Source organism: Mustelus asterias, chromosome 14 (genome assembly GCF_964213995.1).
Source record: "Mustelus asterias chromosome 14, sMusAst1.hap1.1, whole genome shotgun sequence".
Taxonomy (NCBI): domain Eukaryota; kingdom Metazoa; phylum Chordata; class Chondrichthyes; order Carcharhiniformes; family Triakidae; genus Mustelus; species Mustelus asterias.
In genome coordinates, this window is record NC_135814.1 from 98,048,773 (window position 1) to 98,074,958 (window position 26,186).

Genomic DNA, 26,186 nt, shown 5'->3' on the forward strand with positions numbered 1-26,186 from the left:
TTTATATTGTTCTGGCATATTGCCTCTGATAAATTAGTGGGATGTGGTCATGTATGGAGAACAAATTACGTCCAGGGTATTGGACTTCGATTATTACTGTGATATCCAGGGACTGACTGCGTCCCTCTCCCAACAGCTGGGTGAGACACTGGAGAGCTTACATTGAAGTAACTTTAAAGTTTTCCTTACCATCTATAATGTTGTTGGATGAAGAAGGGAAATATCTAATTAATTTCAGAGATGTGGGGGCCAATAGATCCTTGAAAGGATCGAAGAGAGCTCATTTCTTTCCTGTTGTTTAACTGCCCAGCAGCTGAGACTAGGCATCATCCGGAACTGTGAAAAGGATGACCGTTTTTGCTCTACATTCGTCTACGGGAATACAGTCTCTGGCTTTTGAATTCTATACTGTTGGCAAATTTTCCTAATATAAAATTTCTTCAAAACGCCTGCTGAATATACTGTCGGAACACAATGGGCCCGATTTTACCAAAACGTCACGCCAATTTTCAGGCACAAAATCGCGGTAAAGTTGGGCGTCGGGCCTATACCGCGATCTGCACCCGATTCCGAGCAGATCGCGGCTTTACCGACACCCGATTCTGGCGCGGGCCAGGCGGCCCGACGATTTAAATGCATTTGCATGCATTTAAATCGAATCGCGCGCCCAACTCTGCTGCCAAGTCCCACTTTACCGTCTTCTGGTCTGATGCGGATCCGTGCTCTAATCGATCTACCGAATAAAAATCCGAAGTTGCCGCTGCAGCCTCTGAAGAGCGGGGTCAGAGACGGCATACGGCTGTCTGACCCAGCTCCTCCTCTGGGGGGAGGGGTGGGGGGGGCAGGGGGTTCCGCTGCCACTTTGCGGCCGATCCCTCCTCTCCCCACTGGAGGAATGAATCCCTCCTCTCCGGAGTGGCCGCATACTTCAAACACCACGACTGTCATTATTCACCTCAAGTGAATCGCCCACAGCGGATCGGACTGGAGCGGGCAAAAAGCGTATGGGCGCGCTGCGAAGAGGATTCCGGGCGCGGATCTATTTGACGCCCAGATTCGGCACTTAGACTCAAAATGGTAAAATCAGGCCCAATGTGCCTCACATACAACCTGCAGTTTAGATCGTGTGCTGAATGGTATATTGCGACAGCTTGATGTTTTTCAGTGAGGGTCCAAAGTATGTTTAGGTGGGCCACTTTCAGTAGTTATCGATGTTATTGCTTTAAATTCCTTAGATATCATAAATACCGTGTTCAGACCAGTGATGAACAACACCGACTTTGATTAATGGAGTCCTGCACAGGACTGTTATCAAACAGAATTTGATACCGAGTCACACCAGTTACTTGAGGACAGATGACCAAAAGCTTGGTCAGAGAAGTAGGTTTTGAGAAGCCTCTTAAAGGAGGGGGAGAGGGAGCGGTGGAAAGATTTAGGGCCGAGGCAACTGAATTTACGGGTCACAAAATGGCGGCACGGTGGTTAGCACTGCTGCCTCACAGCGCCAGGGACCCAGGTTTGATTCCCGGCTTGGGTCACTGTCTGTGGAGTTTGCACGTTCTCCCTATGTCTGCGTGGGTTTCCTCCGGGTGCTCCGGTTTCCTCCCACAGTCCAAAGATGTGCAGGTTATTTGGTTTGGCCATGCTAAATTGCCCCTTAGTGTCGGGGGGACTGGCTAGGGTAAATGCATAGGGTTACAGGGATAGGGCCTGGGTGGGATTGTGGTCGGTGCAGACTCAATGGGCTGAATGGCCTCCTCCTGAGCTGTGGGGATTCTACGAAAACATAGGGGGGATGAAAATCAGGACTGTGCAACCAGGAATTGGAGAAGCACAGAGATTGCAGAGGGTTGTAAGGCCGGAGGAGGTTACATGGGAAGAGTTGAGGAAATGGATGTTTTAAAAATTAGAATTGAGGTGTGGCGGACTGGGAGCCAATTTAGCGAGCACATGCGGCAGTGCTAAATGTTTTAAGTTCGGCAACAAGTACGAGAGAAGTTGGTAGGAGGGAGGGCTCCGAGTGTATAATGAAGTCTAATAGTTAACATATTGATATAGTCAGAGATTGAGTTATCATACAATCTTGGTAGATATTTTAGTGTTGTAACGTGCACTAAATTCGCTAAATTTTTTCCAAATCCCAAAATAGATTATACTGCAAGTCTTCTGCTATAAAACTGCTGCTTGGAGGCAACCAGAGAATAGATGCTTTAAGTAGATCGTGTCACAGCTGCCACACTAGAGATTCCATGCAAAAATGATTATCCAAGGCTGTCTGTAAACAGCATGTTCTCTTGGAATCTTCAGACAGATTCTAGGAGGTGTGTGGAATATTTTCCCTGCTTGTTCGGAAGTCCTTAACTGTGTTTAGACATTTCTCCTGTTGGCCAGGCGTGTTCAAATTCCACTGCAAAGACTTGGCCACGATCTGACCTGACACACCCGTGCTCTACTGAGGGAAGTGCTGCACTGTTGCAAATGTTAAACCGAGGCTCTGTCCACCTATGAGGATAGAATTCCTACAGTGCAGAAAGAGGCCATTCGGCCCATCAAGCCTGCACCAGCATCAACAGTAACAATTCCACCCGGGTTCTATTCCCGTAACTCCACCTATTTTACCCTGCTAATCCCCTGGTACTCGGGGACAATTTAGCATGGCCAATCCACCTAACCCGCACATCTCTGGAGTGTGGGAGGAAACCAGAGCACCCAGAGTATGGAACTCAAAGATCCCAAGGGCAGGTGTGTTCTCCCCAGTGTAATGACCAATATTTATCCTTAACCCAACATCCACAAAAGAAACAGATTATCTGGTTATTATTACATTGCTGTTTAAAACATCATGCTTGAGAGCAAATTGGCACTGTTTCCCACATTATACTATACATCACTATACATCAAAAGTATTTCACTAGCCATAAAATGTATAATCTATTATTAATGGAAGTATTTACTTGTGGTTAAATTGGAAACAACAAGGTTAGCAGGGCACTGAAACTTCTCTTTATTTCAGATTTCTACTATACCAGAAAGTGAGGACTCCCAGGAATCTGTGGATAGCATGACTGACTCACAGAAACGTAGAGAAATTCTATCGAGGCGGCCTTCGTATAGGTAAGTGATCACTTGTTTTTATTACCGACTTGATTTCAGATTGGACTTCTGACTTTGAGGAGTTTTAACCCAAAATGTTATCCATCTCTGCAACATGTTCCTTCTTAAAAAATCATGGGTAGCAGGCACTTGGAAACCATCTGTGGGTCACATACCACCCTTACTTGGATCTATATCCATGGTTCTTCATTGTTGCTGAGCCAAACTCCTGCAGATCCCTAACTGACAGCATTGTGGCTGCACCTAGACCACAGTAGCTGCTGTGGATCCAGAAGGCAGCTCATGATCGTGTTCTCACCACAATTAAGGGTGGGCAGTAAATGCTTGCCAGTGACCTCACACTGAATGAATAACAAAAAGCTGGTTTAAACCCAATTGGATAATAAAATGAGCACATTCATTTTACTGCTTCCCATTTTGAAAAATATCAACATACTCCAGGCCTTGGGTAGCCATATGTGTGAAGTTTGCATATTCTCCCCGTGTCTGCGTGGGATTCCCCCGGGTGCTCTGGTTTCCTCCCACACTCCAAAGACCTGCAGGTTAGGTTGATTGGCCAGGCTAATTTGCCCCTTGGTGTCGGGGAGATTGGTGGGATAAATATATGGGGTTACTGGAATGAGTGGGATTCTTGTTGCAGGCTTGATGGGCCGAATGGCTTCTTTCTGCACTGTCAACATTCTCTGATACTATAATGGATAGGTTGCACGAATTGTTGACTGACTAGATAAAGACAATGCCTCATACACAGCCATATAGACAAGGGAAGATTCTGGGTTCCATTCCCAACTTGATCAAGGCTAAGGTAGCAGTTGATGGTGGGCAAATGGTCCCATGGGGCTCCTGTGCTACTGAAGTACATAGTTCCCTGATTTGAAATCCAGCACCCTCTGTTTATGTAAGGGCATTGGGTAATGAGATGAGTTAGGTTGTGATTTCCTCTCTTGTACTTTCCTCCAACAAATCAGCTCTGTGTCTGGATTCAACAGTGTAACATCGTTGCTTTATGCAGATATTGGAGGGAGGCTGATGGCCATGGAACAGTAGCTGCAACAGATATTTGAAATTGGTGTCAAATTAAAACAGCATTCAGCAGTAAAATATATTTACACGTTCAAGTTATGTCATATATTTTGCCTGAAGTCAGGTCCTTAGTTCAGTGCCTCTTGATGTTTCACTCTGAGCTGTTTCCTTGGTAGTTTTTGTCAGTGGTGGTTTGCCATTGCCCATCCGCACTTGGTGGCAGGGTGTGGAGGCAGGTACAAGTCTGCCTCAGCCAGAGCTGGAGTCAAACTTGTACTGTTGCCATTACTCTTAAACACATGCAAGCCAACTGAGCTAACTATTCCCCCACATGAGCTATATTGGTTGGAAATAAAAATCAGGGGCTTTCCAAGTTCACTGTCCCCAATGCATTCTTGCCTGAAGGTTAATGAGGACTGAGAATCTCAAGGACATACCTTTTGTTCTAGCTCACCCCTTTTATTATATTCCTGAATTTGCTCTGATTTTTTTTTAATGGACTGTTTAAATGTTCAAATGCAGAAGAACTTCCCCAACTGACGAGACTAGAGTGAATTACACAATAGCTCAGCGCTGTTTTATACCAAACGATTGTAAGGGAAAAGGAGTTGTCTCTTCAGTCCATGGTTTACAAAGTTGTCTGATTCCAGTATGGCTTTTGGCCTTCCTTGTCACTGGAATGGAGAAGGTGTCCACTTGAGGATCTCCATATCACATCAATACTGAAAACAGGCTCAAAGAAATTAAGATTGGTATCAGCTTCACGTATCACTGCCTAGCATTTATATGATGTGGAGATGCCGGCGTTGGACTGGGGTAAACACAGTAAGAAGTTTAACAACACCAGGTTAAAGTCCAACAGGTTTATTTGGTAGCAAAAGCCACACAAGCTTTCGAGGCTCTGAGCCCCTTCTTCAGGTGAGTGGGAATTCTGTTCACAAACAGAACTTATAAGACACAGACTCAATTTACATGAATAATGGTTGGAATGCGAATACTTACAACTAATCCAGTCTTTAAGAAACAAAACAATGGGAGTGGAGAGAGCATCAAGACAGGCTAAAAAGATGTGTATTGTCTCCAGACAAGACAGCCAGTGAAACTCTGCAGGTCCACGCAACTGTGGGAGTTACAAATAGTGTGACATAAATTCTGATTCTAGGATCGCATGATAAAGACTCAGAAGGAAAAAAGCAGAAATATTTATGTGAAATAGTGTGACATAAACCCAATATCCCGGTTGAGGCCGTCCTTGTGTGTGCGGAACCTGGCTATCAGTTTCTGCTCCGCGACTCTGCGCTGTCGTGTGTCGCGAAGGCCGCCTTGGAGAACGCTTACCCGAATATCAGAGGCCGAATGCCCGTGACCGCTGAAGTGCTCCCCAACAGGAAGAGAACAGTCTTGCCTGGTGATTGTCGAGCGGTGTTCATTCATCCGTTGTCGCAGCGTCTGCATAGTTTCCCCAATGTACCATGCCTCGGGACATCCTTTCTTGCAGCGTATCAGGTAGACAACGTTGGCCGAGCGCAGAGTCGCGGAGCAGAAACTGATAGCCAGGTTCCGCACACACAAGGACGGCCTCAACCGGGATATTGGGTTTATGTCACACTATTTCACATAAATATTTCTGCTTTTTTCCTTCTGAGTCTTTATCATGCGATCCTAGAATCAGAATTTATGTCACACTATTTGTAACTCCCACAGTTGCGTGGACCTGCAGAGTTTCACTGGCTGTCTTGTCTGGAGACAATACACATCTTTTTAGCCTGTCTTGATGCTCTCTCCACTCCCATTGTTTTGTTTCTTAAAGACTGGATTAGTTGTAAGTATTCGCATTCCAACCATTATTCATGTAAATTGAGTCTGTGTCTTATAAGTTCTGTTTGTGAACAGAATTCCCACTCACCTGAAGAAGGGGCTCAGAGCCTCGAAAGCTTGTGTGGCTTTTGCTACCAAATAAACCTGTTGGACTTTAACCTGGTGTTGTTAAACTTCTTACTTATAGCATTTATATAGCACCTTAAATGTATTAAAATATCCCAGGGCACTTCACGTAAGCATAATCAGGCAAAATCTGACACTACAGAATTTGAGCTACGTAAGGAAACAATTGCACAGTTTGATCCAAGAGGTGGGCTTAAGGAATGTATTAAGGGGTGGCACAGTGGTTATCACTGTTGCCTTACAGCATTAGGGACCTGGGTTCAATTCCGACCCTGGGCCACTGTCTGTGGAGTTTGCACATTCTCCCCATGTCTGCACAGTTTTCTTCCAGGTGCTCTGGTTTCCTCCCACAGTCCAAAGATGTGCAGGTTAGGTTGGTTGACCATGCTAAATTGACCCTAGTGTCAGGGGGATTGGCAGGGTAAATGTGTGGGGTCATGGGAATAGGGCTTGAGTGGGATTGTGGTCGGTGCAGATTCGATGGGCCGAATGGCTGCCTTCTGCACTGTAGGGATTCTATGATTAAAGAGGAGAGAGAGAGAGCAGACAGGTTTAGGGAGGCCTTGGAGGCTGAAGGCATGGCCACCAGTGATGATGTGGAGATGCCGGCGTTGGACTGGGGTAAACACAGTAAGAAGTCTCACAACACCAGGTTAAAGTCCAACAGGTTTACTTGGTAGCAAAAGCCACGAGCTTTCGGAGCGCTGCTCCTTAAGGACCATGAAGGAGCAGCGCTCCGAAAGCTAGTGGCTTTTGCTACCAAATATACCTGTTGGACTTTAACCTGGTGTTGTGACACCAGTGATGAGACAGAAGAAACAGATGCCAAAGAGGCCCGAATCAGAGAAATGTTGTATTCTTGTAGGGTTGTCGATCTGGATCATGTAACAGAAGACAGGATATTGAAAGAGCCAATTGGGAAACTTTTCCTCCCTTTCCCCTTAGTCCTTTTAAATTTATTATTACTTGTGTTAAACCTGCCCCACCCCTCAGCTCATTAAATGTATTCAGTTCTTGCAAAGTCAAGAGAATCGCAGAATTGCACAACTCGCCTAATATGAATCCCCAGCCTTCTCCCCATAACCCTGCACATTGAGATCACAATCTAATTCCCTTTTGAAAGCTTCAATTTGACTTGCCTACACCACACTCCCAGGCAGTGAGTTCCAACCCCCAACCACCCACTGCATAAAGAGGCTTTTCTTTGCCCACTCCTGGATTCTTTCACGAGTGGAAATAGTTTCTTGCTCTACACCGTGTCCAGACACCTCAATCTTGAATACTGCTCAGAAATCTACTCTCAACCTTCTTTATCTAAGGAAAACGGTCCTAATTTCTCCAATGTTGCTTCATAACCGAAATTTCTCATCCCCGGAACCAGGAACCATTGTTGTGAATTGTTTGCTGCACCCTTGCTAATGCCTTTGCATCCTTCCTAAAGTGTGGCACCCCAGAGCTGACGCAATACTCCAGCTGAGGCTAAACTAGTGTTTTATACAAATTCAACATAACCTCCTTGCTGTTGTACTTTATGTCCCTCTAAATAAAGCCCAGTTCAAAAGTTAAATCTGGAAATGGGATTTTAATTAATTACTAACCAGGACTTTTGGAGAAGAGCTTTGTCTGTATGTGACATAATCTACTGTTCTCACAGTCGCAAAAGGTCTCAGTATGTGTTATTGTTAGTCATCTAATGGTTGTTGGAAAGCTGCAAATCATTTTATGTGGCTTCAGTGCACTGCAGCAATATGAAATGCCACTTAGTAAGCTAAATCATTAATCATGAATAGTAAAGCACAGTGAAGTTGCATTTTTATAAAGCTTTGCCACATCCTCAGGGCAATTGATGCACTCCAAAACTAAGGAGTGGAATCACTTGTTAGTGGCCCACTGTCACGCAGCAAAATCCCACCAACAGCAAACCAGATGCATAGAAAATAGGAGGAGGCCATTCGGCCCTTCGAGCCAGATCCCTCCATTTCCCCCATATCATTTGATTTCCCCCTTTGCCCCAAGAACTATATCTAACTACTTGTTTTGGCCTCAACTGCTTTCTGTGGTAGCGAATTCTACTAACTTGCCACTTTCTGGATGAAGAGATTTCTCCTCATCACAGTCCTAAAAGGTTTACCCTTAGACTATGACTCCTGGTTCTGGACACCCCCACCATAGAGAACATCCTTCCTGCAACTACCCTGCCTAGTCTTGTTAGAATTTTATAAGTTTCTGAGACAGGCGGTGTTCCACAATGATCAGTGCAGCGGCCTCTGTAATATATATAAATGATTTGGAAGAAAATGTAGGTAGTCTGATCAGTAAATTTGCAGATGATACAAAAATTAGGGGAGTAATGGATGGTGAGGAGGATTGTCAGAGGATACAGCAGGATATAAATCAGCTGGAGACCTGGGCTGAAAGATGGCAGATGGAATTTAACCTGGACAAATATGAGGTGATGCGGCAGAAGGAAAATATACAGTAAATGGTAGCGCCTGTTGAAATATTAGCATACAGAGGGATCTAGGTGTGCAGATCCACAGTTCCCTGAAGTGGCAACTCAGTTGGACAAGGTGGTCAAGAAGGCATATGGCATGTTGGACTTCATCGGTCGGGGTGTTGAGTATAGGAGTAGGAAAATCATGTTGCAGCTGTATAAGACTTTGGTTAGGCCGCATTTGGAATACTGTGTATAACTTTGGTTACCACCAATGCCTCTACTTTCTCAGAAGACTAAGGAAATTTGGCATGTCAGCTACGACTCTCTCCAACTCTTCCAGATGCACCATAGAAAGCATTCTTTCTGGTTGTATCACAGCTTGGTATGGCTGCTGCTCTGCTCAAGACCGCAAGAAACTACAAAAGGTCGTGCATGTAGCCCAATTTATCACGCAAACCAGTCTCCCATCCATTGACTCAATCTACACTTCCCGCTGCCTTGGCAAAGCAGCCAGCATAATTAAGGACTCCACGCACCCCAAACATTCTCTCTTCCACCACCTTCCGTCGGGAAAAAGATACAAAAGTCTGAGGTCACGTACCAACCGACTTGAGAACAGCTTCTTCCCTGCTGCCACCAGACTTTTCAATGGACTTACCTCGCACTAAGTTGATCTTTCTCTATACCCTAGCTATGACTGTAACCAGTAATTCTGCACTCTCTCCTTCTCTGAACGGTATGCTTTGTCTGTATAGCGTGTAAGAAACAATACTTTTCACTGTATACTAATACATGTGACAATAATAAATCAAATCAAATCACACTACTGGAAGGATGTTGATGCATTGGAAAGGGTGTAGAAGAGATTTACTAGGATGTTGCCTGATTTGGAGGATATGGACTATGAAGAAAGGTTGAGCAAACTTGGATTATTTTCATTGCAGCATCGGAGGATGAGGGGGGACCTGATAGAGATTTACAAGGTTATGACAGGCTTGGATAGAGCCAATTGAAGAGTCAATTACTCGAGGCATGAGTTGAAAATGAGAGGGGGAAAGTTTAAAAGAGACGTAAGGGGCAGGTTTTTAACACAGGGTGGTGAATGCCTGGAGCGCACTGCCGGAGGAGGTGTTGGAAACAGATTCCATAACAACGTTCAAGGGGCATCTGGATAGATAGATGAATAGGCAGGGAATAGAGGAATATAGACCACGTAGAGACAAGAAAATATTAAATTAGAGAGACATTTGTGTCGGCACAGACTTGATGGGCCGAAGGGCCTGTTCCTGTGCTGCACTATTCTTTGAGATCCCACCCCCCCCCCCACCGCATTCTTCTGAATGAGATGAACAATCAGTTAGTGTTTGCAGATATTTGATGGAGGAATGTGGCTGCAGACGACACTTATAAAATAAAAACGGTCAAAATAATGTTGGTATAAAAGATTAGAGTTAAGAAATTGCGTTTCTTCAATGGTATACTTACCTACTGTTTTGGTCAGATGTAGTCTAAATATTCAATTCAACACAAAAACATCCCCCTCTCGAGCACCATTCCTTGTTGGAGAGATTAAGCAGGTAACCACCTCTGAAGTATCTTTCTGACCTCCTTTGCAACAAACCACTAAGAGGTGCACAGAAACACTCAGCATTAACACCCTAAAGCACTTCGTAAGAGTGTTATCTAGGAAAACTTAACACAGAGCCATAAATGGAGATATTGGGACAGGTGACCAAAAGCATTTTCTGTTTGTATGACCACAGGCTTGATTGCGGAGCATCTTAAAGGAAGGAGTTGAAGTTCAGGGAGGGAATTGCAGTGGACGATGCAGTCCCCAATGGTGGGAGGATGAAAATCAGGGATGAGATGAGTGGCAAATGCCAGCATTGAAGGCACATAGATCACAAAAGTTTATTATTATTTATTTATTAGTTTATTTACTATTGTCACAAGTAGGCTTACATTAACACTGTATTGAAGTTACTGTGAAAATCCCCTAGTCGTCACACTTCAGCGCCTCTTCGGGTACACTAAGGGGGAATTTAGCGTGGCCAGTGCACCAAACCAGCATGTCTTTTGGACTGTGGGAGGAAACCGGAGCACGGGGAGGACGTGTAGACTTCACACAGACAGTGACCCAAGCCGGGAATCGAACCCAGGTCCCTGATGCTGTGAGGTAGCAGTGCTAACCACTGTGCCACCATACCGCCCTATAGGGATATAATCAGGTTAGGTGGCAACAAGATGGCAGATAGAGTATAATGTGGGAAAGGGTGAAGTTATTCACTTTGGTTGTAAGAATAGAAACACGGAGCAGGATTTTCCAGCCGCACTCGCTCCAAGACTGGAAAATCCCGCCTGTCAATGGACTTTTGCATGGTTCCCCCCCTCCCCCGTTCCAATTCCCATGGCAGACTGGATGGGAAAATTCCAGCCAGAATATTTTTGTAGAAGTGTGAAACTTGATAAGTTGATGTTCAAAGAGACTTGGGTATTCTTGTACAAGGAAAGCAAAAAGTCAGTATGCGGGTACAGCAAGCAATCATGAAGGCAAATGGCACCTCGGCCTTTATCACAAAGAGATTGGAGCACAGGAAAAAAGATGAAAAGCTACACAATTGTACAGGGTTTTAGTGAGACCATGTCAGGAATACCGTGTGCAGTTTTGGCCTTCATACTTAAGGACAGATATACTTGCATTGAAGGCAGTACAGTAGAGGTAAGCTAAATTGGTCCCTGGGATGGGGTGGGTTGTCCAAGGATGAGTGGTTGAGTACATTGGCCACATATTCTCTGCAGTTTAGAAGAATGAGAAGTGGTCTCATTGAAAAATACAAGATTCTGATGGGGCTTGACAGGGTAGACGCTGGGAGAGTGTTTCCTCTGGGGTTGGAGAATCTAGATCGAGAGGGCACAGCTTCAGGATAAGGGACACAGCATTTAGGACTGAGATGAGAAAACATTTCTTCACTGAGGGTTGTAAATCTCAAATTCTCTACCCTCAAGGATTATAGTCATGGAGTTTTACAGTACAACAGAATGCCCTTTGGCCTACGGTGTCTGCGCCAGCCATCAAACACCTATCTATTCAAATCCTATTTTCCAGCATTTGGAATATGGATGCTCCACTGTTGGATACATTTAAGGCTGGAGTAGGCAATCTCAAGGAATTTGAGAACAAGTGAGAAAGTGAGACTGAAGCCCCAACATCAGCCATGATTGTGTTGAATGGCAGAGCAGGCAGAACGAGCTGTTTTGTCACCTCCTGTTCCTATTTTTTGTGTTCTTATCTCTGTGGTGTTGTATTGGGCAAGGTTACGAAGATAGGGAGTGGTGAGATCGTGGAGAGATTTGAAAACTAGGATGAAACTTCTAAACTTGAGATTCTACAGGACTGGGAGCCACTGTAGATCAGCAGGTATAGGGGGGATGAATGAACTGAGATCTGGTGCTGCTCAGCTAGAAAAGACACGGCTTTAGAGCATGCTTACCGTCACCAATATTTCTGGAAAACAGCAACTTTGGTTTTGCTCTGAATGTTTTCTATCGGAGATTATACATGGTTTAATGTTTGGTCAGTTCAGGAGATATTTACTCCATTTGTAGCTTAAGTCTATTTATTGAGATATTTTCCTGCATTGTCCTAATCAGATTGCCTTGTTGCTTTCCCTTTTAAGGAAAATTCTGAACGAACTCTCTTCTGACACCCCTGGTGTGCCAAGAATCGATGAGGAGAAATCAGAAGAAGAGTCTGTCTCGACAGTTACTACAATGACAATGCCAACCCCCATTTATCAGACCAGCAGCGGACAGTACAGTATGTACACGTTTCATATCCTAACCTGAAAGAAATACTACCATTGCACAGAAATTAACCTATTATCAGGACTGGGAACTTTATACGAGCCAGTTATAAGGGGAAAAGTGTGAAAATTGCTGGGCAGCATTGTTTGAGATGCTGTTTCCTACATGACAACCGTGACTACACTTTAAGTGTATTTCATTAAATATGAAGTGTTTTGGGACATCCTGAGGTTGTGAAAGGTAACATATAAATGCAAGTTTGTCTTTGTGAGATTGAGTAAACTAGGGTTGTTCTCCCTGGAAAGACGGAGGTTGAGGGGCGACCTGATAGAAGTTTATAAAATTATAAAGGGCATAGATAGAGTGAACAGTTGGAAGCTTTTTCCCAGGTCAGAAATGACAAACACAAGGGGTCACAAGTTCAAGGTAAGTGGGGCAAGGTTCAATACAGATATGCGGGGGATGTATTTCACACAGAGGGTGGTGGGGGCCTGGAATGCACTACCAAGCAAGGTGGTTGAGGCAGACACGCTCTGATCATTTTAAGACTTATCTAGATAACCACATGAACAAACCGGGAATAGAGGGATACAAACGGATGGTCTAGTTAGGAACATGTGATCGATGCAGGCTTGGAGGGCCGAAGGGCCTGTTCCTGTGCTGTATTGTTCTTTGTTTCCTTCACGTTTTATGTATGCAGGCAGTCCCCGGGTTACGAACGCCCGACTTACGAATGCCCGTACTTACGTACCGATGTTTTTTATACCTACACACACATATATAAATATAAAAATTATTATTAAAAAATAATCCCAGTTTTGTCATTTCCATTTATTATTATAACTGTTCCGACTTGCATACAAATTCGAGTTACAGACATACTTAAAAACGGAACTCGTTCGTAACCTGGGAGCTGCCTGTATTAAGATTAAAGCATAAGAGCACGCCATTTTCCTGCCTGTTATAGTGTTTATGCTCCAAATGAGCTCCTTCCCACTCTACTTCGTCAAACCCTGCCTGAATATCCTTTCTCCTCCAACGAAAAACAAGTTAGTCGCTACAGCCCCAGGTGACTTGGGCTCACGTTTTTGTGGGGGAGCGCTGACAGGTGGTGATTCAACCTGAGGATTGCCACACCTCAGGTGAAGGGCAAGGTTGAGAAGATAGGCCTTCGTGAATAACCTCAGCAGAATTATAGAATCCCTACAGTACAGACAGAGGCCTTTCAGCCCATTGAGTATGCACTGACTCTCCAAAAGAGCATCTTACCCAGGCTCACCCCCATACCTGCCCCATAACCCCATGCATTATCCTGCTAATCCCCCTAACCTGCGCATCTTGGGACACTAAGGGGCAATTTAGCATGGCCAATTCACCTAACCTGCACATCTTTGGACTTTAATTGAACCCGCCCTGTTGGCGTTGCTTTGCAACATGAACCAGCCATCCAACCAATGGAGCTAACCGATCTAGCTTGCCCCTTAAATGCACCCAGTCTATTTGTCTTAACTGCTCAATGTATGATAAGTTCTATATTATAACCACTCTTTGTGTACAGAAATGTCTCCCAAATTAGTTACTGGATTTATTAGTGTCCTGTCAAACCAAACTACTTCAGCCAACTCTGATTTCCCATGTTGAGTTCAGATACAATGAAGGAAATTCGCATGCTGTGTCCGGTCCTGCTGAGAATGGAGCAGTCCAGTGCTCCTAATACTTCATGGGTGTTATCAATTTGCAGGACCGGGGACAGGAGATGATTGAGAGATTGTGATAAGGTCTCACCTTGAGCTATTTATCTGTAGTCCTCCCTGACCGATGCAACCCTTCAAAACTAAATGAAACCTATCTACTTTTAAATTCAAGGTGCAAAGCTATGTATAACTTGCAATTGAAACGACTAACAAGTGCTGGTCAATTTTCGTACTGATAGTCCAGAATGTTATCACAAAATGATATTCAAACTCGGGCTTATTGTGCATCCCCCATTTTTCTCCTGTTTTACTCCTGGTGGACATGCCTTAAAGCTGCCTTGATCCTAAGATCTGAAATTTCCCTTCCAAATCTCTGTTTCCTAACTTCTTTCTCCTCCTTTAAGATGCTCCTTGAAACCACCCTCTTTGATCAAGCTTTTGGTCACCTGCCTTAAGTCCTCTGTGGTTCAGTGTCATATTTTGTCTGATAACATTCCTGTGAAGCATTTTGGGGAATTTTAAAGTGGTAAATACACAATATAAATACAATCTTTTCTTGTTGCAGACTGAAAGTGTAGTTGCTCAAAAGAAAACTTTTCTCCCAACTCAGCCCAAATAAGAGCTACTTTTAACAGTCACCAGTACAATAAAGAGGCATCACTGTGATCAAAACAGGGACTTAAATGCAGAAAGTTTCCATTAACCCAATTCTTTATTGTTGCCAGTTGCTATCACACAGGGAGGCGCAATCCAGCTAGCCAACAATGGCACAGATGGGGTGCAGGGGCTTCAGACGCTAACGATGAGTAACGCGGCGACGGCCCAGGGTGGGGCAGCCATTGTGCAGTATGCCCAGAGTCCCGATGGACAGCAGATCTTTGTACCGGGCAGTCAAGTGGTCGTACAAGGTGAGACTGTTTGTTAGAAACTTTTCAACCAGCAAAAGTGGTAAACTTTCAAAGTTAACAATTCTCATACACGGTGGCAGCCTTGGCTGTGGCAGACTAATTTTGCCACGAAGCTAACAAGTCCAAAGAGTCAGATTATAAGGTCACTTGTGCCCTGCACTGTTTTGCTGAATCAATCAATTCGTTGTACGAATGAATGCCAAGAAAAGCTGCACAGTGTTTAATAATGCCAGTATGTGTGCGCTGTGGTATATAGGTGCTTAGGTGACAGCAGGAACTCAATGTGCAAGATATTGCAAGTCTTGTGTTTATGTCCTGTCTGTGGCACAACCTAATCAACACACGAGTTTCACCAGAGTTGAATCAAATGTTTATTTTGTTGTGTGACCGCTGATTTTTATCTCTGCGACACTTCCTGTTTTGTATTTTGAGCCATTTTGACAAAGACAGGAGGAGAGTGCAACATGGATTCATAGAATCACTCAGCAAGGAAGGAGGCCATTCAGCCCATTGTGTCTACACCAGCTATGCAATTGGTTTCATTCCTTGCTATTTTCCCATTTCTCTGCAGCTGTTTTCTCCTTGTATTCAATTTCAAAATTACTGTTGAATCCACTTTAGTGGCCCTTTCAGACAGGACGTTCCAGGCAAAGCAGCTGGTTTATGCAATTGTTTGTGTATTTTTTTTTGAATCGGATGTTGTAATGTCAATAGTTCCTTGGCACTCTAATAGCTGCTGCTGAGGACAGAGTGGCTGATGCTCAAATGTTTCAGTCTAACAGAAGAAATAGGCGGGCCAGGAGTGAGAGAGATCCTGGGGATTGGAGAAGAGGGATTACGAGTATATCCTCATTAGGATTTCTAAGTGCTGTCAGTTTGGAGCTTTAGGGGCAGGCATTCTTGGGAGCAGAGAAAAGGGCTTCCCTCAGTATTATTTTTCTCCCTTTCTGCTATGTGTAGCAGTTCAAGATCATGAAATCATAGAATCCCTACAGTACAGAAGAGGGCATTCGGCCCATCAAGCCTGCACTACTGACAAGTCCACCAAGGCCCTATCCCCATAACCCCACGTATTTACCCTGGTAATCCCCCTGTAGGGCAATTTAACATGGCCAATCAACCTAACCCACACATCTTTGGACTGTGGGAGGAAACTGGAGCACCTGAAGGAAACCCATGCATACGCTGGGAGAACATGCAAACTTCATACAGACAGTGACAAGACCAGAATTGAACTAAGTTCCCTGGCGCTACGAGGCAGCAGTGCTAACCACTGTCTGTATAGAAATCCCTGCGACGTAAAGAGCTTTGCAGCGGGCTACTACCTTTTCTGTTACCGACGAGGTGAATGTTGAAAATGTAATTTTCTTCATTGACAATTGAGATCATTTAAAAACAATTTAAAATAGCAGGTTAATGCAGTATGAGATTGTGCCATTAAATGGTGTTGGTGCATGGATAACGCATGGCAGAGCCAGCTGGTGGCAATAGAAAGTATTGTATTCAGTCATCGGCGATCCCAGTCTGTTGATATTTCCAACTCCTCATTTGAATCCCTCTTAGAATGGATCTGCTAAATCCAAAATGGAAGCAACCATGTCCCATGAAGACTTTGTTGCAACGACCCTTGAGCTTTCGTGATTTTTATTTTCCTCAAAAGCTGGCCGAAGGTTATTCTGGGACAGATGGGTGTGTAGTTATTGATGTTCAAGGACCTTGGAGAGGAAAGGGAGATTAAAGATGAGGCGATAGGTCGATGGATTGAGATTAAGCTTTTTGAGGGAGGGTTGGTGTGACGTTGTTGCGAAATGGTGCCTCAGTAAAGTGAATCATTAATAGTGTGAGGTGGTTTGAGGGATTGTTCGAAGATCAGTTGATTGAGAAGGGGGTAGGATTGAAAAAGTGGGAATTGGATTTGATGGATCATAGTTTGGAGTGGGTGGGGAATTGTGGTAACTTGCTGTCTCCAGCAAGGCTGCTGATATCTTTTTTTTAAACCCACTAGTCCAGGAACATTCAGGGCATGGCTGAGATTAGCTGAGGTGGCACAGTGGTTAGCACTGCTGCCTTGGAGCATCGGGGACCCAGGTTCGATTCCCGGCTTGGGTCACTATCTGTGCGGAGTCTGCACATTCTCCCCGTGTCTGTGTGGGTTTCCTCCAGGTGCTCCGGTTTCTTCCCACAGTCCAAAAGACGTGCTGGTTAGATGCATTGGCCATGCTAAATTCTCCCTCAGTGTACCCGAACAGCTGCCGGAGTGTGGCGACTAGGGGATTTTCACAGTAACTTCATTGCAGTGTTAGCCTACTTGTGTCACTAATAAATAATAGTTATCTCAGCACAACAAAAGATGGTGAGAATTAAGACAGGAATTTATCCAGCCTGTATGATTGGCACCATAAAAGTGGATTAATGAGGCCTTGACATGAAAACAGTGGTGTTTAATTGGATTAATACTGGGGTGCCATACATGAGGTAGCCTAATATTGGGTAATTGGAGATCCTGGGGCTCAGAACAAGATAACTCCTGCCTTAAGCATTGACACACTATTTACACCACTCGAGCAAGTCTGGGAATTGAAGTTAACTAGAATCCAGCTGTCACCACCTGAGGAAATAAAAGTGAAAATCTCTCATCCCTTCACTCTGCAATACATGTTTGCAGCTGATCTGTAAGATTTTACATGTTGAACGAGCATTTTCTCAGTGTTAAAAACGGAAAACTCTGCATGGAACCCACATTCAGTGCATAGCATTTGTAAGTGTCATTAAAAAAAGCTGTATTAAACTGCTTGTATACAGCATTGCTATTTTCTGATTGCTTAAACTTGAGAAAATTGGGATTTAAAAATCCTTGTTGAATTATGTTTTATGAATTAGAAGTTACTATCTGCAGAATCCTGATGTGGGTAAGCAATTACCCACATCATTCAGCAACTAAAGTGATCAGGGATGTGCTGGCTAATTCTGCACTACAAGATTGACAGTTAACATTTATTTGCATGTCTCTCTGAGCCTGATGTACTTTTTTTTTTTTGCTTAGGTGCTGGTGGAGATGTCCAGACCTATCAGATCCGTACCACCCCTAACTCCACTGCCGGCCAGGGAATGGTGATGGCATCGTCGCCAGTTCTGCAGAACCAGCCCCAGAACGCTGAAGAAACTACTCGCAAGCGAGAAATCCGCCTCATGAAAAACAGGTAGTTGTCCTTTCCTTCCGGTCCCAGAAACTGATGTCTATGTCCCCCTGGAAAGATCATCCAAGTGAGTTGGAGGAAATTCATGGCAGGCTCTTCTGACGGAGTTGTTGGGTAAAGATGTCACCTGGTGAAAGTCCCAGATTCCAATTCTGCATCTGTGTTCGCTAAACTACCTCAGCTGAGGCAGTCGTTGCTACAAGTGGTCCTAATCCTGCGATCGAGCCACGACAGATCAACTAGTCCTCCCAATCCTCATGAGTAAACTATCAGCCATACTGATAACTGCAGGGTGTGAACATCCGATGAGAACAAGGTTAGGCTTGATTGTAATGTCCGCCGTGGTAAAAGTTCACAACATTCGGCTGACCCTGTCTGTGCTAGTACCTGGCTAATGCAGTCCAAAACTCCCTCCTATTCTACCTGCTGCTCATTAGAAGGTTTAATGATCTCTGACTCAATTCCTCCCTGTGGCTAAGAATTCCCTAAAATTATGTGTGCTTTTTAAAACATTACCCTTGTGTCTCTTCCCACCAACTTAGTTTTAAATTGATGATACCTCAGAGAAAATAGTTCTTCCCAATCATCCCGATCGATTTGATTTTTAATTTAAAAATCTCACCGTGGTTGTCTCTAAGAATGGGAATCGCAACAACATTTCTAAGTTTGCCATTTTAACATGTATTTTAATGCCCCTTTTTTGAGAATGTGACTGGTAAGGGGAACCAATGGATGTGGTGTCTTCGGATTTTCAAGAGTAATTAGTAAGATTTTAAGGAGCTACTTAAAGGAGGAGAGAGAGAAAGCAAGAGAAAGAAGTTTGAGGGGTAGGTGGAGGTGTGTTACAGAGCTTATGGCCTGGACACTGAAGACATGGCTGCTGATGGTGAGGTGAAGCAAGAAGCCAGGATTGGAGGAGGGTAGAGGTCTTGAGGCCAGTAGAGTTGGAGGAGTATGTTTGCTTGAATTCCTAGATTTAAGTTTGGAATGTGGAAGAAAAGGAACATTTGAGCAGAAAAAGCATTGGTGTAGGGAATGATGATTGCTGCATGCAGGGCGGCACAGTGGTTAACACTGCTACCTCAAAGCACCAGGGACCCGGATTTGATTCCCGTTTGGGTGACTCTGTATGGAGTCTGCACGTTCTCCCCATGTCTGCGTGGGGTTTCCTCCGGGTGCTCCGGTTTCCTCCCACAGTCCGAAAGATGTGCTGGTTAGGTGGATTGGCTAAATTCTCCCTCAGTGTACCCGAACAGGCGCCGGACTAGGGGATTTTCACCATAACTACATTGCTGTGTTAGTGTAAGCCTACTTGTGACACCAATAAATAAATAACTAATGTTCCTTCCATTTCTTCCATTTTCCCATTTCAGGGAAGCAGCACGAGAGTGTCGTCGTAAGAAGAAAGAGTACGTGAAATGCTTGGAGAACCGGGTGGCTGTTCTGGAAAATCAAAACAAGACCCTCATTGAAGAGCTCAAGGCACTCAAAGACCTGTATTGCCATAAATCCGACTAGCACGCCACCGTCATTCCTGCAAATGATTAACAGACTTGCCCCAAAAGACTATTGGCATGAGCTGGGCGTCTCTGCTACCTTTCTAATGATTTCTCTCCTACATGGGAAAAAAAAGTCAAAAAAAAACTGCATGGATGCAGTTCCGGCAGCTGCACGCCCATGCACCAGGAGGATCATGCATCGGATTGCGGGATCTAACCTGGTCAAATCTTTCTCGTTCCAAACTCAAGATAGCCTGGAACCTGGTTTGGGCAATTGTTTTTTTTTTCACATGAACATTTTTATATATGAACTAACTTATCGGTACAAAAAAAAATTCTTGTCTAATGTGACCAGGAAAAATCACAAGCGAACATTTTAGTTCAGGGTTTTGTCTTTTTCCCCCACCACTACCACCACCCCCACCCCTATTATTCTTTTCCTTCTCCTTGTTGCTCTGGAGCGCAGTGTTGTCGCAATCATCTCACCAGGTGAAGTAGGAGTTGCATCTGCAATCATGGCCTTGCCTTTGTGGGACCTTCAGGCCCACGTCATTTAAAGGCGCACACACTCATGGGGTAACATGGATGCCTATGCTATCATCTTCTCGCCAAGCCATTTGTAGGATACGTCAGATTGCGACCCAGCAACAATGCAAAACCACACCCCGCAATGTTGGTAAGCGTGTCGGAGGGATCAGCCCATGTTGGGGCAGAAGATCCCTTTCATCCGTGGATTTGAGCGCCTTGATTGCTTCGCTTACTGGCCTTTCAATTAATCACTTTTTAGTCTGAGCTTGAATTTTTAAAAGTTGTGTTGGTTTGCGTTATATACCATATATATATATATTTTTTCCTCTCAAAACGATGTTGCGATCCAGCCAGACAGTTCCGTCAGTCAAGCTGAGCTGACTGCACCCCTGCCCGATAGGTGGTGAGGCTGGAAGGAATGTTAAGTTTTGTATTTATCATTCTACAAAAAAGTACGTGAGGGAGCGAACCATAAAACCAATTAATGCTGTAAACTGGCACCCACGGCAAAGTGGGTGTAAAGCGCTGTTTTTTTGGGTTGGCGGCGGGGGGGGAGGGGGAGAATAATTGTTGTGAAACTGGTCACCTTTTGTTTGATGCCTTTGCACTGTATTAATAACACTTTACATTTTTATACTGTATATATATTTCTAAAAGAAGTGTGACTCTGCAAGGAAGAAATAGAACTAGAAAAGGCTATGGGTTTGTGATACAACCCCTTTGCCGCTCTCAATAGTGAGAGAGAGCACTGCTGTTCCGTCAATCTGAGGTTCAGCACCTTATTCCCCCACCCTGCAAAATAAAACTAGCCCAGTGCAAATTTTAAAAGAGCAAAAGAACCATCTAATATTTTTTTTCCAAAAACAATGTCGTATAAAGATGGTAACAAGATGTGCCATACAGGATGTCGCACAGATGATCTCTGCGTACCGATAACAAACAAAAGTTCAATGCCTGGAGGGAGAATAATGCCCATTCCTAAGTGATCACTGAGTTGTGGTGTTTGAATCGCCCCAGTTAAGCAGTTCTGGCATCAGTTAAGAAGCAGCCTTGAAAAAATAACAAATTTAGCACTGAGCAGTCAGTTTCTAGGTAGGTTGTTGCATTGTCAGCTATTTACAGCCCGAGACATCGAGCAACTTGAGTGTAGAAAGCTCGTCTGTTGAAGCAAAATTGAACAGAAAGCCAGGAGGACAAAGAGTAAAAGAAAGAACTTGCATTTATACATTACCTATCGTGACTTCAGGACATCACAAACTGCTTTGCAGCCAATGAAGTACTTTTTAAAAAATTGCCGTCACTATGGTAAGAGATGTGTTGTACACAAATTGGCTACCAAAATCCCACAAAGAGCAATGTGATAATCAACAGTTAATCTGTTTTATTGACATTTGTTGGGGGTGTGAAATTCAGGACACTGGGGAGAAATCCCCTGTTCTTTGTGCAGTGGTGCTATGGGACCTTTTACAGCCACCTGAAATGCCACGTACTGAAAGAGAGCACTTCCAACATGCAAATTACTCCTTCAGTATGATCCTGCAATGACAGCCTAGAAATATGTGCTATGGAGTAGCACCTGAACCCATGACTTTGAGATTCAGAGGTAAGTGAGCCAAGGAACAACAATTGCTCTCCATGACCTTTCTTGAAAAACATCAGGACTTGGGCCTTCCACGATGGCAGCCCTGTCCAAACTGGAGGGCTTGAATGGCTTATACACTCCTTCCCATGTCCAGAAATGATTTCTATGTGGCACATTAGCAAATGGCCAGTTAAGTGTGATGTAGCAGAATTTTTGCTGGTATTCTCAGTGAGTCAGTGCACCCTGCCAAGTTCATCTGTGATCTCAGTTACATCTATTCTCTGGGCCGCTGACGGCCTGGTGAGGTCAGCCCAGGTTCAGATCACCTAGATCCTTGCTCATTCCTCTACAACTTGGATTGGAGAGACTCTAGAGTTCCTTTATCTCTAGTTCCAGGTGTTATCAATATATGCAGTATTCTTCCTTAAATCAGTTGCCCTGCCCATGTGGGACAGATCAATATCCTATTATTCTTCACCTTCATAGGTGCCTTGCTACTTGCAAAAAACAAATTTAGTTCTGCAACTGCACAAAGTAAAATCGGAATGACATGAACTGTTTAAACCTGTAGATCAGAGGAATTATTATTGCTTATTAAATATTTAGGTTTATGGTTGTGCTATTATTGTGCATAGATGCTGAACGGGTATTGAATTGAGCACCAAAGTACAAGTGGCAGTATGATCGGGAAGACTACTGCATGTACTAAAGGTAAGAGGTCTTCGAGGTGGTTTGAGATTGCTGCATGGTTCTGATCTTTGTATGGCATTAACCTTGAGAAATATATTTGGCCGCTACACTAGGAAATACTGCTCTGCTCTTCAAAATAGTAAGAAGTTTTAACAACAACAGGTTTATTTGGTAGCAAAAGCCACAAGCTTTCGGAGCGCTGCTCCTTCGTCAGGTGAGTGGGAATTCTGTTCCCAAACAGGGCATATAAAGACACAAACTCAATTTACAGAATAATGGTTGGAATGCAAATACTTACAGCTAATCAAGTCTTAAAGGTCCAAACAATGTGAGTGGAGAGAGCATTAAGACAGGTTAAAGAGATGTGTATTGTCTCCAGACAGGATAGCCAGTGACACTCCAAGTCCAGGCAAGCTGTGGGGATTACAGATAGTGTGACATGAACCCAATATCCCAGTTGAGGCCGTCCTCGTGTGTGCGGAACTTGGCTATCAGTTTCTGCTCAGCGACTCTGCGCCGTAGTGTGTCGTGAAGGCCGCCTTGGAGAACGCTTACCCGACCGATCTTCAAAATAGTGCCATAGGAAGTTTAACGTCCACCTGAGAGGGCAGATGGCCTCAATTCAACATCCCATCTGAATCACATCATCTCCAACAGTGTAGCAGTTCCACGCTACTCCATGTCAGCCTGGGTTTTTTTCTCGGGTCTCTGGATTTGGGGCTTGAACCCACTGCCTTCTGACTCGAGGTGGGAGTGTTACACACTGAGCCACAGTTTTGTATTAGACTGCTTTACTGAAAGGAGAGAAGAGGCTAGTGGACAGACAATTAAGATTAAGGGGGAGGGGGGTGGTGAAAATGAGATTGGGGAGACACAGTCAAGGTTGAAGAGTTAGGTTTTGAAGAAGTTATTTTCAGCAACTTGGAACAGTGCCAGTTATAAACCCACAGCCTATCCCATAAGAGAGTGCTTAATCTTGCCAATCCATAGTTATTAGTAGAAATGCAATGGCAAACTTCAAGTTCTTTTGCCTTTTTCTTCAATTAATCGTTGGTGCAAAATGTTTAACTTGTAATATTTTTGAGTTCAGTCTTTTGGGTCAGTCTGTTGTAACAATCTGTTGTGGAATCTCACTGGGGTCGCTGAGTTAGCATTCTGCAATAGATCAAACCTGTCCCTCCCCTGTCCCACCCTCTTGTGCTTGCACACACACAGACAGGGCTGATGAAGGGTCATCCAGACTTCAGCATTGGCTCTGTTTTCTCTCCACAGATCCTGTCAGACTTGCTGAGATTTTCCATCATTTTCTGTTTCAGATTCCGGCATTCACAGTATTTTGCTTTATCTTAGTGTTAGACACACAATCACTGGGCAACTGAGTGGCAAGGTTTACATTTGATGTCTAACATTTATTATGCTAATGTATGCTCACACAAGCCAACTGGCAAAGCCAAAGACAAGAATGGACCTTAATATTATAACAACCATGTGTTAAAAAGAATGGAAAGACTTGTACAGTGCTATTCATGACCAGATGATGTTCCAAGGCATCTTACAGCTAATATACTTTAAAAATGTAGTCACTGCTCACAGCAACTGTTTGTGCACAGCAAGATCCCACAGTAATGTGCTAATCGAATTTTTAAAATTTATGATATTAGTCAAGAGATAAATATTGGCCAGGACACAAGGGAGAACTCCCTTAATCTTTGTGAAAATGCTGTGGGGTATTTTGTGCCCAAAGACCTTGGCTTAGAATCGCTACAGTGCAGAAGGAGGCCATTTAACCCATCGAGTCTGCACTGACCACAATCCCACCCAGGCCCTATTCCCATAACCCCATATATTCACCCTACCGATCCCCCTGACACAAGGGTCAATTTAGCATGGTCAACCAACCTAACCAACACATCTTTGGACTGTGGGACGAAACCAGAGCATCCGGAGGAAACCCACGCAGACACGGAGAGAATGTGCAAACTCCACACAGTCACCCGAGGCTAGAATTGAATGTAGGTCCCTGGTGCTGTGAGGCAGCAGTGCTACCACTGTGTCACCATGGCTTAATCGCCACTTTGAAAGAAGTACCTGAAACAGTGCCTTTTTTGGCAGAGCAAGTTACAAGCTGGAATGGGCCTATGAAGGTGTTTTTGAAACAATAGTAATTTTCAAAAAGGAAGTGCAGATATACTTGAAGGGGCGAGTTTTGCACGGCTACCCTGAAAGACCAGGGGCATGAGATTCGTTAGATGGGTTCTGAGTGGGTCCGATGGGTTGAATGGCCTCCTGTGCTGTCTGATTTAATAAAAAAAACATTTGCAAAGAAAATGCTATTGAAAATTTTTTTAAAAACAGGCTCCTTTGATGTTCAAAGTAGTTGACCTTTTAAAAATATTTCCATTGCCTTTGACTTCACAACAGCTGTTCTGCCCTGGAGACCCAATTGAGACTACTCGTCTCTTGTGGAATTTACAGTTAGTTTAACTCAGCTGGAGGCTTTCTTTCAGATCAACTCATAATCTGATTGTCGATCCAAATGCCCAGAAAGCTTTCAGTTCCTTCATAGTTCCTTTAAAATGGGAAACTTCCCAGTAAGAGATTTTGTTTTATTTCTTCATTTAACCCATTTTAAAAAAACTGTTTAAAGATATGACTCATGTTTGATACCAGACTTAGATGGGAAATGTTAAGGATCCTCATATGTGGTTGTTAGTTTACAGGCAGTGTGCTGCTTAACACTTCTTTCTTCCTGCCTCCCACTCCCAACCAAGTTTTAAAGTTTAAGTTTTTATTGATTAGTTACAAGTAGGCTTACATTCACGCTGTGAAAATCCCCGAGTTGCGACACTCCAGCGCTTGTTCGGGTTGACTGAGGAAGAATTTAGAATGGCCAATTCACCTAACCTGCACATCTTTGGACTGTGGGAGGAAACCGGAGCACCCGGAGGAAACTCGCACAAATACAGGGAGAACGTGCAAACTCCACACAGACAGTGACCCAAGCCGGGAATTGAACCGGGTCTCCGGCGCTGTGAGGAGCAGTGCTAACCATTGTGCCACTGTGCTGCCCCAACTGCACAGGCACACAATTTTGCCTCTCCCATTAGAAGATCACTTGCTGACTTGTACTATAAAAAGGAGGCCATTCTGTCCACATGGCCTGTACACACTCTTTGAAAGAGCAGTGCACTCAGTCCCATTCCCCTGGCTCTTTTGCCAGAGGAGAAATGAGAAATTATTTGGTGCTGTGAGTTACGACAGTCTGAAAGGATGGTGGAAGCATATTCAGTAATAACTTTTGAAAAAAGGAATTGAATAAATAAAGGAAAAGCATACAGTAATTTGGGGAAGGTGAATAGTCCATTAAACAGCGCTCTCAATGCACCAGTGACAGGCATGATGGGTCAAACAGCCGCCTACTGTGCTGTAATTGTATGTAAGCTTGTCTAGTCATTATTTTATCATTCGCTGTTCGAGCTGGTGTTGTATTAAAAAAAGCGATGGTTGGTGGAACAAGTTTCAAGTTTTGCACTTCACGGTCTGTATTTTGGGGTGATGCGTGAGAAATCAAGTCTTGCCAGGGCATTCTCTTAACCACTCAATTGCAGTGTGAGATTGAAAATCCTGGTGATGGCTGTCCCTCTTGCCTGACCTTAGACCTGAGAGATGGAAAAAAAAAACAAAATGGGTAGAGATGAATTAAGCTTCATTTTTCTAAGCTCGTATAGCAGGTCTCACAACACCATGTTAAAGTCCAACACAAGTT

General features: G+C 44.0%; 1 protein-coding gene across 5 annotated transcripts in view; it reads left to right on the forward strand.

The window, feature by feature from the left end:
* creb1b (cAMP responsive element binding protein 1b) overlaps nucleotides 1-22,341 on the forward strand; it is an 82,539-nt gene extending 60,198 nt beyond the window's left edge. For all 5 annotated transcript variants that reach the window (XM_078228924.1, XM_078228923.1, XM_078228928.1 and 2 more), the window contains 5 exons: nucleotides 3,014-3,114; nucleotides 12,196-12,335; nucleotides 14,742-14,924; nucleotides 17,968-18,124; nucleotides 19,495-22,341. In XM_078228924.1, coding sequence (XP_078085050.1) covers nucleotides 3,014-3,114; nucleotides 12,196-12,335; nucleotides 14,742-14,924; nucleotides 17,968-18,124; nucleotides 19,495-19,639 — 726 coding nt within the window. In that variant the 3' untranslated portion in view covers nucleotides 19,640-22,341. The remainder of the gene's footprint in view (nucleotides 1-3,013; nucleotides 3,115-12,195; nucleotides 12,336-14,741; nucleotides 14,925-17,967; nucleotides 18,125-19,494) is intronic.
* Nucleotides 22,342-26,186: the final 3,845 nt, after the last annotated feature.